Here is a 13010-nt window from a genome sequence, read left to right as displayed (position 1 = left end):
AGATGGAGGGAAGCCACTCCAGCAGCTGGAAGAATACTTCCTTTGCTTTTGCTGGATTGATACCAAGTGCCTGCAACTGCAGTTCTGGTTACTTCGGGCTCATGAGACCTGCTGGCATTCGTGTATCTAATTTTTTTTCACCTAATTTTTAAATGATAAACGAACTCATTATTTACTATTTGCTGTGTAGCTAGGCAAAGCGGAGAATGTTACTTTCAGCAGGTGACATGGGTGCAGATCCCTGGATTGGAGCAGGGATGGCTGGAGGGACCAGGCCTGGAGTAGGGGAAGGAACGAGGGGTGTCCAAGGGCAGGGCTCAGCTCAGCGTTCGCGAGGCTGCAGCGCACCCGGCGTTTGCGGAAAGGTTGGAACGGGTCTCCGCCACCTGCCGGTCGGCAGCCCTTCCCACAGTTAGACGGTGGCTACCCCGGCCGGCCGGGCCCCAGATTATGTGAGCGCCATCCCCTACTCCCGCCCCCTTCCCTCGCCGCGCCCGCGGAGTTAGGGGCGCCCGGAGCCGGGCGAGCGGCCCAGCGCGGGAGGCCGGGGAGGGAGCGGAGGCGGGGGAGGGGCGGGGGAGGGGCGGGAGGGGGCGGGGCGGAGCCTCGGCGCCTCTAGGAGCCTTATTCCCCGCCGCGCGCCAGGAGCGTTCAGTCACCGAGGGATCTGCGGGCGGCGAGCAGCTGGCCGGCCTGACAGAGACGCAAGGGGCCCGGGTGGGCGGACGGACCGAGCGAGCAGACACCCAGCGGCCGCCGGCTCGGCGCAGGTCCCGGCTAGGCTTGCACCCAGAGGCCGGCGGCAGACGCAGCCCGGCCGAATCCCCTGAGCTCCGCCCGGCCCGGCTCGCGTGCCAGCGCCCCGCAGTCGCCGCCTCCAAAGTGACTGCCGCCTCGCCGCCTCCGCCGGGTCCGGGACCATGAAGCTGCTGCGGTCAGTGGTGCTGAAGCTCCTTCTGGCTGCAGGTGAGAGGGCTGCCGACGCCCCCGGAGGTGGGGGGGGGGGTTGGGGCCACTGTGCCGGGGGCCCGGGGGCAAGGGCGCTGCAGCGACTCCGCCGCGGGCCACTTGGTGGGGCCCGTGCTCCCCGGCAGACGGCTGCCGGCTGCGGTGCGCGCGGCGACCCGGGGGGGCAGAGGGGTCTGATGCGCGGCCTCGCCCCCACCCCCCTGCAGTGCTCTCGGCGTCGGTGACTGGCGAGAGCTTGGGGCGTCTTCGGAGAGGGCTGGCGGCCGGAACTGGCAACCCGGACTCTCCCACCGAATCCACGGACCGGCTGCTGCCCCCGGAAGGCGGCCGGGCCAGGGAAGTCCTGGACTTAGAAGAGACGGACCTGGACCTTTTAAGAGGTGGGTATGAAGGCTCCTCATCCTTGACCCCTGTGGGCACTTGAAGAATAAGTGGATCCAGGGTTCACGCTGTTTGGGCACACTTGTGAGTTGGGAGTATTCATGGCGGACTTTAAGGAAAACCTGCTAAACCCGACAAGCTTGCTAGGGGATCCTGAAATGTGGATCGCTCTGTCTTTCTTGCTGTTGAGTCTCACATGTCCAGTTGCTCCCCTTCTGGGTAGTTTAGGGCAAAGTGAGCAGGCAGGGTGTCCGTGGTCTTGTACACTTCTGGGTAAGCTGGAGTAAGGAACAAGGAATGGTTGGGATGTTTTCTGTAAAGTTCCTATGTAAAAATCGGTGCAAGTCTTAATTCCTCTATCAAATGACCATTGTGTATAAAATGACAGATGTGGAGAGCCTAGGAATGTAGTAGGTGTGCAGTCTTCTCCGTCCACCTGTCTCCAGGCTGGAGAAACAGAGGGGAATGAGGATCTCTTGGTCTCCCAGGTGAGGCCAGCACCTCCTTGGGAGGCTGTGAATGATGGGCACTGGGTCCCTAGGGAGACATAATGAAATGCTCCGTGTCTACAAATCCTACCCAAAGCCTGGAGACTTCCTGACCACCCTGAGTCCCTGAGAGACACTCCAAGGGAAAAGGGCCATGTGGGATCCTCCAGCAGATGTGGCTGTAGTTGAGTACAGGCACAGGGCAGAGTCCAGAGCCTTCACCGTTGCCCACTTGCCTGCCCCCAGCCACCTGAAGTGATTCTTGAGGGTGGAGCAGGGACTGGGCCCTGAAGCACCAGAATGACTATATTGGGTTGGAAAGATACCCACCTGTTCTAGCCCCGCCTGCCCCTTAGCCACCCCTTACCCAGAGCTTCCCTTAAGTGAGGTGCTGTCTTGCTTTGTATAAATCAAAGGTCTGCTCCCAAGCTGGGCCTGCGTTGTCAACCTTCATCCTCTCCTAGTAGCCTTTTGGGTTGCCCGTGGCTGGAACAACCTGGATTCTCCTAGCCATCGCCTCCTAGGCTGGGCAGAGCTGGGCTGTGACTCACCCTCCACCCACACAGCTGCTCCTCATACCTCTGCTGACCTGACTCACTGCTCCCTGTCCCTGGCAGGAGCCTGGCTGTCACCCTGTCACTTTCGTCCTCCCTTCTGGTTGGCTTGCCCCTTCTGCCACAATTTTACCACAGCTCTGGTCACTCTTGAGCATCTGCTTCACCTTCTGAGCGCTGAAGAGGCTTGGGTCTATACCAGAGGAAACTGGGGTCTGTGGGACTACTGGCACCTGCCTTTCTTCCCTTCTCTTGGCTTTGCTGGGTGAAAACTGATTTTCATGTCTGGGGATCCTATCATCTAAAATGAATAACTATTACTGTTTATTAAGTACCTGCTGTGTTCTAGGCAGTCATTATGCTATTGTGGGTTAATTAATCCTGTAGCAACCCTCTGAAATTGCACTGCTAGCCACTACTTACTGAGCACCCCAAGGTTCAGAGAGATTAAGTCACTTGCCTAAGTTCATGGCGCTGAAGCGGGAGCACAGGTCTGTTGACTTCAGAGTCCATTCATTGTCTCCTTCCTGGTTCAATATCCGGGGTGTTCTAGACTTGTACAGGGGAAGGGACAGGGGTGTGTGAGCAGTTTGGTATATTGAGAAAGAGCACTGGATATGGAATCCAGAGACCACATTTCTGATCTCAATTCTGCATGACCTTCACCAAATCACTGCCTTTCGAGACCTCAAGTTTTTTTTTTTTTAATTAAAAAACATTTTTTTTAAATTTTAAGAGACCTCAAGTTTTTTATCAGAAAATGGAAAGCCATGATATTCTTTCAAGTCACTCCCCGCTTGAGGATCCTGCGTCTCCAGTCTAATGTTTGATGCTAACCCTTGCACCAGACACAAGGCTACAGCCATTGTACAGTGGGCACTTTTTTTCCTCTGGGAGCAGGGGAAAGGGGACTGGTGTCAGACCCCTGATGGGCTGCTGGGTGTAGCCCATGGTCAGTCCCAGCTGGAAAATGTGAAAAGGGGGGGAGTCATCCTTGTTCCAGTTCCTTCTAGGTAATTCCTTACTTTCCATCTTTCTCCCCCTTGTACACATTATACTCATCCATCCTAGAGAGCTATAAACAGGACATTTGGGGATAAATGTAATAGACCTTTGAGAGGAGTGGTAAGCTGCAAAGGACATAGAGCAGGGTAAATACTCTGAGGTCAAAAAAGCAAGGCCCTGACCAGGGATGGCCTGCTTGTGGTTCCCAAGCCTGGCTCTGGCCTGGGTGCATGGTACCCTGGTGCTAGTGGGTGCTTCAGAGAGGGCCATCTGGACATGGACACTGTTGTTATTTTAGGAGCCTCCCCCACCACCACCAAAGAAAGAAAAAAACCCTCCAAGTACCTTCTCCAGAAACAATTTTTATCTCTGACACTGTCTTCCTGCAAGTGGGTCAGTGAGTGCAGCATCAGGAAATGATGCTGATTTAAGGCCAAAATAGCACCAAGTGGGCGTGGGGGAGTAGATGGGGATGGACAGTGGGGTGGGGGTGAGGTTAGTAGAACTGCCCCGTCAGCGGCAGTGAACTCAACAGAAGCTAGCATTGTTCGAATGAAGTTCTTGAACTAAGTCTGAGAAATTCCTTCCTTGGGACCCCTGTAGCCTCTGCTTCCTCCCCTGCCTTCTGGTGGTCCTGCTCAGTCTTTAGCTCCTGGGAGGCACTGAGCCAAGGGGCTTCCCAAGGCCTCTGACTACAGGTGAGATTAAAGAGCCTGTACTCCTTCTAGACATGGTGCTGTTCTGAGTCTTTCCCCCAGGAGAGTTAAAGGCCTAACAGGGTCCTTTTCCCCCCTAGCAGCTGCTTTCTCCTCCAAGCCACAGGCTCTGGCCACACCCAGTAAGGAGGAACGTGGGAAAAAAAAGAAGAAAGGCAAAGGCTTAGGGAGGAAGAGAGACCCGTGTCTTCGGAAATACAAGGACTTCTGCATCCATGGAGAATGCAAATATGTGAAGGAGCTCCGGGCTCCATCCTGCATGTAAGTGTCCTTTCCCTGAGCTGTAGTCACGTGGCTGTTCCTCGTTGTCACTGTTCCTTGAATTCATAATTCTACCCAGTTGCTTCTCAATCTTTAGGCGGAAGCTGGGAGGAGGGGAAATATTTTTAGTCAGCGGAAGGGGCTCTCCCCTGCATGGGTTTGTAATTTCCTGTGGTGTAGATTTGTGACGCTCTTTCATCCTTAGGGACATTTCCTGCTTGCTCAGGCATGACATGTGGCCAAGAGAGCTGATGCCTGCAGCCAGGTCCTTCATTCATTCCTACTTCATGCCCTATTCCATGTGGGATAAACCAGTAGGACCCATGTAGGCTTCCTGGGTGGAGTGGAGCTCCTATGGCCTCCCTTCCCAAGCCCTGAAGACAGGTGGGAGGTGCATTTGGACCCACGCTGTGCAGATGTGTGTGCTTGGATGTATGTGTGCCCACATGAGTGAGCACACGTGGGTTGATTTGAAGGCATGGCAGGACTATACAGAAAGCAATCATCGCAGGAGCAGGGAGAGGCCCTTTCCCCTCTTCTTCCTCATCCCAGCAAGGGCCAAGACCTGGGGGACATAATGGGAATTGCCCTTTGGCCATGGGATTGGGAGAACACTTCCTTTGTGCAAGATTAACAGGAAATGGAACCCAACCCAGTAGACATCAGCCCCTGGTCAGGCAGCACCACCCTTTTCCTGGGTGGAGGGGCCATGGGTTCCCCAGCTTCTCTGCCAGGCCAAGCCCAGCAAATGGCTGCCTTGGCACCCCTCAGGGATGACAACACTGTCCTGCTATCTGGCAGGCATAATGTGGCCACTGTACCCAAGGCCAACACCCACATTCGACTACAAACATCCACTCTCTTCCTCTGGGCACAAGGTCCCTATGGAGAGACAGGCTTTGTGACCTGGGAGACTCTGGACAGGACCAGGAGATTATTAGGTGCACACCACATCTCAACCTATCAAAAAAGGCTGGCTGCCTGGCATCTCTGCTACTGTGATTAGTCCAGATCCCTTGGCTTTTTAAAGTTTCCTTGTCCTGTCTGATCTTACATAGCAAAGCTGCCCTGTATTTGGCAGCTGGCAGGCAGACCCGTCACTCTCCACCATGTTCATGATCACTTGTGTGTCCTCCCCTATAACATCCTTTTCAGGAGCTTGGAATTAGAGGGAGTTGCTTTAAAGTAACATAGACAGTTCCCATATTATTCTTCCCAAGGTCTTGGGGATAGGGTAGGAAATGGTTGTCTTAAATTTGTAAAATGCCATCATTAGCACAGGATGAAGGCAGTCAAGATGGGTTGAGACCAGGAGTCTGTCTGGTCCAAACTAGTCCAGGGCTTTGGTGGATGGACTTCCACTGCTTAGCTGAGAACCTTTGTAAGGCTGCTATCCTGGAGAACAGATCCTGACTGTCAGCTAAAGCCAGTAGATGAGGGTGCCTGGGACAAAGGTGGTGCCTCCTCTCCTTTGCCCCCCATAGCCTCACAATTAACATTTAATATGAGCTGAACCGAGCCAGTATGTGTGGAGTACCCACTTGGTGCCAACTATTCTAGGGAATGGGGAATTATAGTCCTGTCCTGGAATTATCAAAAGTTCTAGGGTGGTTGACAGGGCTTGCTGTCTCTAGTTGAAAGATGAGGACACTAGAGCCAGGAAGTTGGAAGTGATTTGCCTGAGATCAACAGCTAAATAAATGGATGGAAACAGGACAAGGATTCAGGTGCCTTTCAGTCCAGCATGCTTTTCATGCCCCCAGGCAGGACCAGGTATTGGCTTCCAGAGTTTGAATAGGATTTTATAGAGACAGCTGTTAGGTTAGAGGTCTCTGAAGGTTTTCACTAGCCTAAGAGCATGGCAGTCTGATTTGAAGACTTTGTCTCTGCTTCCTAGACAGATTTTCTAGAGACTGGATTGTGTGTCTGCTTTGGCTCCCCCTGCCTCCAGCCTTTGGAGCTCAGGGCAGAATGTAGCAAGAAGACACAGAGCTCCCAGTTTGGGGAAATGTGATATTTGGTTACCTACATTTGGGGCTTTTTGTTGTTCCTCTTTCCCTCTAGACTCAGGAACCGCCAGCCAGGGTGCATTCAGGCTGCCCTGAGGAGCTTGAGGCTAGCTGGCTTCCTAAACTATTCCTCCACAGCCACCATACACAGGAAAACGCTTTTGTGTCACCAGCCAAAAGTTGCCCTCAAAGAGCAGTTTCCTGGGGCTCCTGACTGGCTGCTGACCCAGAAGCTGGCTGCAAAGTTTCCTGTGGCCGGAGGAAGCCTGGAGGCAGTCAGGCTGAGGAGAATCAGCTGGGAGGGAGACAGGCAAGGAGCCTTCCCTTGGCCTCATTGGCCAGATGCTGAGAAGGAATGTCGAGCCCCCTTCTCAACAGTACCCTGTGGTACTAATTCCTCAGGGCAGTACCCTGTGGAGTCTAATTTTGTAATAACTCACACATATGTGGGGCTTGGCCTTTTGTTAAGTGCTGTTTAAGTGTAGTATCTCATTCGATCTTCAAAATACTCTGGAGAGGTAGGTGTTTATTATTCCTGTGTTTCAAATGAGTAAACCAAAGCTTAGAAAGGTAAAAGTAATTTGCTCAAGACCACCTGGCTAGAAATAGCAACAAGACATGGTGTAGGGGCGGAGAAACCTGGTTTGGAAAATGTCTCTGGACCCTAGAGGTTTCTTACTGCCATTGTAATACAAGTTCTGAAATGGGTCACAACCATCAGTAGGAGGAACATGTTCCAGTTTTGTGGGTTGCTGGCTTTGAGCAAGACACATTATCTTGCCCCCCCCCTTGCCACCCCCCCCCATGCTTGGAACATACTCATCTGCCCCCCACTCCCTGGGAAGGCCAGGAGTCATTTGCAAAGGGAGAGGGAGGTGGGTAATATTAGGATGTTTACATTATTATCCTTTTGACTCAGGATGGGGGTGGAGGGATTATGTAACTGAATTGCGGGACTCTGAGACCAAGCTTTATTTCTATCATCTGAGTAACTACCTGTGGGGTTTGAGTGATGGCTGGAAGTGAAAAACAGCCTCAGCTTCCCTTCCCCACCCCCACAGGGGAGCATAGTCTCTGAAGTCATCTAGACTGTTGGGCTAAATCCTGGCTCTATCTCTCACTGGCTGTATAACCTTGGGCAAATTAGCTAGGAACTTAAGCCTCAATCTCTCCCTCTTTATTTTTTTTAAAGATTTTATTTATTTATTCATTCATGATAGACATAGAGGGAGAGGCAGAGACACAGGCAGAGGGAGAAGCAGGCTCCACGCAGGGAGCCCGACGTGGGACTCGATCCCGGGACTCCAGGATCGCGCCCTGGGCCAAAGGCAAGCGCTAAACCGCTGAGCCACCCAGGGATCCCCTCTCTCCCTCTTTAAAATGGGGATAGAAACTCCTACTTCACAGAGATGTTTTTGAGATTAAACCACATGATTCTTGTAAAGCAATTAGCATAGATACTTGGCTCCCAGTAAGCCTTTAATGTTTGCTATTTATTATCCAAGTTAATAATAATAATATAATAATAAGTCAAAGAGCAGGGTCAGACAGCCCCAGGAAGCTATCACCTCATGAGATATGTGTTTCCTTGGGGTAATTTGCACTGTTCAGAGTGAGAAGAATCATGAATTTGGAATCTGCTAAGACTGGTTTCTCATCTTAGTCTTGTTGCCTCTTAGTCGTGCTACTTTTGGCAAATCACAATCCCTTTAACCCTTACTCTTAGTCTTTCAGTCTGTAAAATGGGGCTGTACCTGCCCACCAGATGTTATGAGTCTCAGTTGGGCTAGCAGATAAGTAGTGTGCTCTATAAACTGCTGTGCATGAGCAATTTTCCAAGGGCACTCCCAAGAGCTTCCTCTGTATCCTGTCAGCATGGAGGTTATTGTTTGCCCCGCCTTGGCCAACGGGACAGATGCATAGAGAGGCTGGGTAAGGAGCTGGGTGCCCTGCTGTGTGTATATGGGGCTGACACACATTTATCCTGCAGTGAGGTGGTTTCCCAAAGCACCCAGGAGGAGCTGAGCCAGAGAGAGGTGCCCAGCACTCCACAGGGGCAGCCTGGCCCCCCCTACTGCTGCCAGGTTTGGATAGGTCTGCTTCTGGGGTGCCTCTCAGTAGGAAGAAGGGATTCCTTGCTCTGAGGCATCACATGTACGACCTGCTTCTCAGAGGAGGGCCAACTCAAAATAGAGGGCCAATAGCCAACTATTCAGTGAGGCAATGGCCTAGAGTCCCCACGCAGATGGAACCAATGCAGTTGTGAGTGTGATGGGACAAACGGAGCTCAGGGTCAAACAAACCAAGACCACACCTCTGCTCTGCCAAGTGACCATGGGGAAGACAGCTCTGCCTTTCTGTAACATGGGGTTCCACCTACATCAAAGGGCCTTTCCAGTGCTTGGATAAAGGGAAGGGACATGAATGTGCTTGTTCAATTGAAAGTGCTTCCAAGTCTTCCTAAGAGTTTCAAGGAAATGCTTTAGTTAGAACAGGCATTTGCCATCTGATTTATTTCTTGAGTGTGAAAACCCAAAAGGTTTTTAATTTTTTTCCAATGCTCTGGCTAGACAGCTGGGCAAGAAGTTACCTTGGTTTGTTTACTTTGTCCTATGATGTAGGAGGTCAGATAGCCCAGGGTTCAGAGGCCAAAAGTCAATGTGAAGCTCTCAAGTTGGGCCCTGCACCCAGAGGGAGCTGGGAGTTCAATGAAGGGAACTTGAGAAAAATGACTCCTGGCAAAGGAACAGGACCTATTAATAGGATGGGCTGTGGCTGAGAGGCACTGAGTGCTGGAAGCAGTGGTGGAGAAGGCTGGCTTTATTTCTGGGTCAGAGTTAAGGGGCCTCACTAGAAGGAGTGATAGTCCCCTCGACTCAACCCACTAGTACATAGGCCTACACCTATGAGGGGCTTAAACAGACTGTCTTAATACACATGTAATAAATCATCCACACATGGAACATATGTAGCTTGGACCTTGAAGTCCTTCCTCACTTTTTCCCTGCCTGGAGCAGTAATCTTGAGCCAGATAACCAGAGGGAATGGAGAGGGGGCCTAGGAGTGCGGGGAGGAAAGCCACAGAACCTTCAGAGGGGCTTTTCAAGAGTCTTCTCCTAGATCCCTACTAGAAGGAGAGAGAAAGGGCAGGGATCAAGACCAGGGATTGATAGGCTGAGGCTGTGAGGACTGGGATCTGGCTTAGGTAGGAGGGTCATTGCCTACAGAGAGAGAGGCCAAACCACTAACGTCATCTCTGCTTTTTTCTGTCTTGAACCAGCTGCCACCCCGGTTACCATGGAGAGAGGTGCCATGGGCTGAGCCTTCCAGTAGAAAATCGCTTATATACTTATGACCATACAACCATCTTGGCTGTGGTGGCTGTGGTGCTGTCATCTGTCTGTCTGCTTGTCATCGCGGGGCTTCTCATGTTTAGGTGAGTATTGGGGCCCCCTGCAGGCTGTTTCTGCAAATAACTTCCATTCCTCCTGCTGGGTTTTCTGCCTGTGAACACATGAGCCCTTCAACCTCCCAAATTCCAGGCTAGGAACTTGACTGACATACCTGAGGAACCTAGCTTCTCTAGGCACCTAGCTTCTTGGGTGAGATGTGAGTCCAGTGTCCAGAGCCCAGGGCAAAAATTGCCAGGTCATAGCAGGTCCTGCTTTTCACAGCAAGTCTAGTAACCCACCCATGGGTCTCTCTTCATATGGTTCCTTCCCTTTGCTCTGTTCTCTGATGGCATTAGTGTGTGGTTTGATAGACAAAGCATGGGTGGTATATGGCTATTGGTATACTTTTCAATTCTGAGGCATTTCAACCTCAGGCCATGCTTCCAGTCCAGGTTGTATTCTAGGTTGAGGGAGACCTACCAAGTGCTCGATGCCCATTTTCAAGCTGTACAATTCATCTGTTGGGAGACCTGGACCAAGTTACCTGTCTTTCTGAGGGTTAAAATCTCATGATGATTGTAATTTCTACCTACCTCATAAGGATATTATGAGGATCGTGTAGATGAGGTCAAAGTTCTTAACAAATTATAGACTGCTGTTAGAGACAGGCATTCCTTGGGGCAGTTGGGCCTCTGACCAGAGATCTATTGGGCTGCCATAGCCTCTTGGCATTTCCAGGTAATGGAGGGAACCACCATGGCAATGGCCTTTTGAAGGACCACTACCTTCTGGGACCTGCACCCTGTCATAGCAGGCAGAGCTTGCTCACAAAACTTGTCTCCTTCAGGTACCATAGGAGAGGAGGCTATGATGTGGAAAGTGAAGAGAAAGTGAAGTTAGGCATGACTACTTCCCACTGAGAGAGACCTGTACTCAAGGTAATGGTCCATCTTTTGCCCCATGGCACCATCACCATCTTCTCTAGATCTGTTTCAAGGTATTCTGAATTCTTCTCTCGACCTAGGAGTTGGGGGCAGGCTACTGTGGAGTTAGGGTCCTATTGCAGAATGGTTTCAAAAAGGTTTTCAGTGGGTTGTCTCCACTTGGGGTGACAGTTCCTAGAGAAATACCCAAGAGAGATGCCTGAGACAATACTTTCTCCTATCCTTGTTCCTTCTTCTGCCCCAGGTGATCTTCCTACTTCATAAGACTGGACCTGGGAAACTCTTAAGACCGAATCCAGCTTTGTTTATTTATTTGAGAGAAAGAGAGAGTATGAGTGGGGTGAGAGGCAGAGGGAGAAACAGACTCCCCACTGAGCAGGGAGCCTGATTTGAGGCTCGATCCTGGAAGTCCAAGATCATGACCTGAGCCGAAGGCAGATGCTTAACCGACTGAGCCACCCAGCTGCCGCTGGATCCAGCTTTAAATGCCTTCCTCTTGTGCTTTAGGAATCTGCAGGGGGACTGCTACCTCCGAGAAGACACAGCTGATCGTAGACTCTGCAGAGGGAAAGGACGTCACAGCTAGTCAGGAAGATTCCTTCTTTCCCAGTTGCTATCTAGATTGGCCCTTCATAATTGCTTTGCCAAAATACCAGAGCCTTCAAGTGCCAAACAGAATATGTCAAAATGGAATCTTGGTCAGAAGAAAGCGAAAGTGAGAGACCTTCATGCCCTTCTGATTTCCTTCCACCAAACCCCACCTACCCCCATAAGTTTGTTTAAATAATTAACTTCTGGATTAAGATGCCAGTTAAATTCCATATGCTCCAGGATCTTTGACAGATAAAAAAAGAAGAAGGAGAAGAAGAATTAAAGATTTGTGGATTGAAAGAAAGTAACAAAGATTGAGAAGCCATATACTCAAGTAGCCACCAAGGGATCTGCTGTTTGGATCCTCAAGCGCTGGATTTGATGAGCTAACTGTGAAATACCACAAGCCTGAGAACTCTGAATTTTGGGACTTCTACCCAGATGGAAAAATAACAACTATTTTTTGTTTGTTTGTTTGTTTGTTTGTAAAATGCCTCTTAAATTATATATTTATTTTATTCTATGTATGTTAATTTATTTAGTTTTTAACAATCTAACAATAATATTTCAAGTGCCTAGTCTGTTACTTTGGCAGTGTCCTGGCCCTCCACCTGGCATGCCCACCATCTGGCTCAGCATTGTTCTCCTCTGCCATAACTTTGAGATGGTTCTGTGACCCATCTGTAGTCATTTGTTATCTGTGCACATTTCTGAAGATCTTCCACAGTCATGGTGCCACAGGGGGAGGTCAGTATGGTCAGGATATAGGAGTTAACTTTGTCAGATCCACTCTATGAGCTGGACTGCAGTCTTGCCTAGGCGATTTTGTCTACCGTTTATGTTTCAAAAGCCCAAGGTGCTGATGTCAAAGTGTAACAGATATTGGTGTTTCCTTGTGTCCTCTCCCTGCCAAATCTCCTAAGAGGTTGGACTTCCATGCCTGCAGCTTTCCTGGCTCCTCCACCCCTATGGCCCCAGGCCCACAGAGTGGGAACTCCTTTTTTCTCATGTCAAGACATTTTTTCTTACTCCTGCCATTCTTCTGGTGCTACTCCATGCAGGGGTCAGTGCAGCAGAGGAGGATCTAGAGAAGGTATCAGCAAAGAAGAAGGCTGAGGAGGAGCAGGAAACATTGGAGCTGCCTGTTCTTGTTAATTGATAACCTACCGATTACTACAGAGTTTGGGGTCGGGGGCTTCTGTGTAAACCCATCCACCTCACTTAAACTAAAAAGGTATGCTGTCATGGTCCCTTCTGGAAGTTGCTGGTGCCATTTCTGAACTGTTACAACCTGTATTTCCAAACCTGGTTCATATTTATATTTTGCAATTCAAATAAAGATAACCCATACTCCATAGACTTCTTTCTGTTTTATCTGGGAACTGGTTTAACATAGGTATTTCCTAAGCCCTGAATCAATATTTTAGGCTCTAGGCCAGGCTTTTTTATGTACTCTATCTTGGTATCCCTGACAACAGTGTGATAGAGGTACTGTCATCATCCCATTTTTCCTGAAGAGAAAACTGAGGAACTTGCCTGAAGAAACACAGTTGGTAAGTGACAGAGCTGGGACTGGCAGTCTGACTGCAATTATTTGTCTTTATACTTATACTATTTCTGAGACAACAGAAAATAAACCTTTCACATTGGAAGTTTGACTGGCTATAACCAGGAAAGATGTCCACTCATTTAGTCAATAG

At 50.2% G+C, this 13010-nt stretch overlaps 1 protein-coding gene across 8 annotated transcripts; it reads left to right on the top strand.

Moving 5' to 3' along the window:
* Positions 1–581: 581 nt before the first annotated feature.
* Positions 582–12665, top strand: HBEGF (heparin binding EGF like growth factor). Of its 8 annotated transcripts, none has more exons than XM_072749782.1 (6): positions 582–966; positions 1176–1349; positions 4197–4374; positions 9664–9819; positions 10623–10713; positions 11227–12665. In XM_072749782.1, the coding sequence occupies exons 1-5, from the start codon at positions 921–923 to the stop codon at positions 10693–10695; spliced, it is 627 nt and encodes a 208-aa protein (XP_072605883.1). In that variant the 5' UTR covers positions 582–920; the 3' UTR covers positions 10696–10713; positions 11227–12665. The 8 variants fall into 8 exon arrangements, with proteins under 8 accessions (XP_072605883.1, XP_072605882.1, XP_072605880.1 ...); XM_072749781.1 differs by having other exon boundaries at positions 586–966; positions 10964–12665; XM_072749779.1 differs by having other exon boundaries at positions 592–966; positions 4194–4374; positions 10964–12665.
* Positions 12666–13010: the final 345 nt, after the last annotated feature.

This window comes from Vulpes vulpes, chromosome 2 (genome assembly GCF_048418805.1).
Source record: "Vulpes vulpes isolate BD-2025 chromosome 2, VulVul3, whole genome shotgun sequence".
NCBI classification, from domain to species: domain Eukaryota; kingdom Metazoa; phylum Chordata; class Mammalia; order Carnivora; family Canidae; genus Vulpes; species Vulpes vulpes.
The sequence above is the reverse complement of the archived record's forward strand: the minus strand, read 5'-3'. Positions and strand labels throughout refer to the sequence as shown.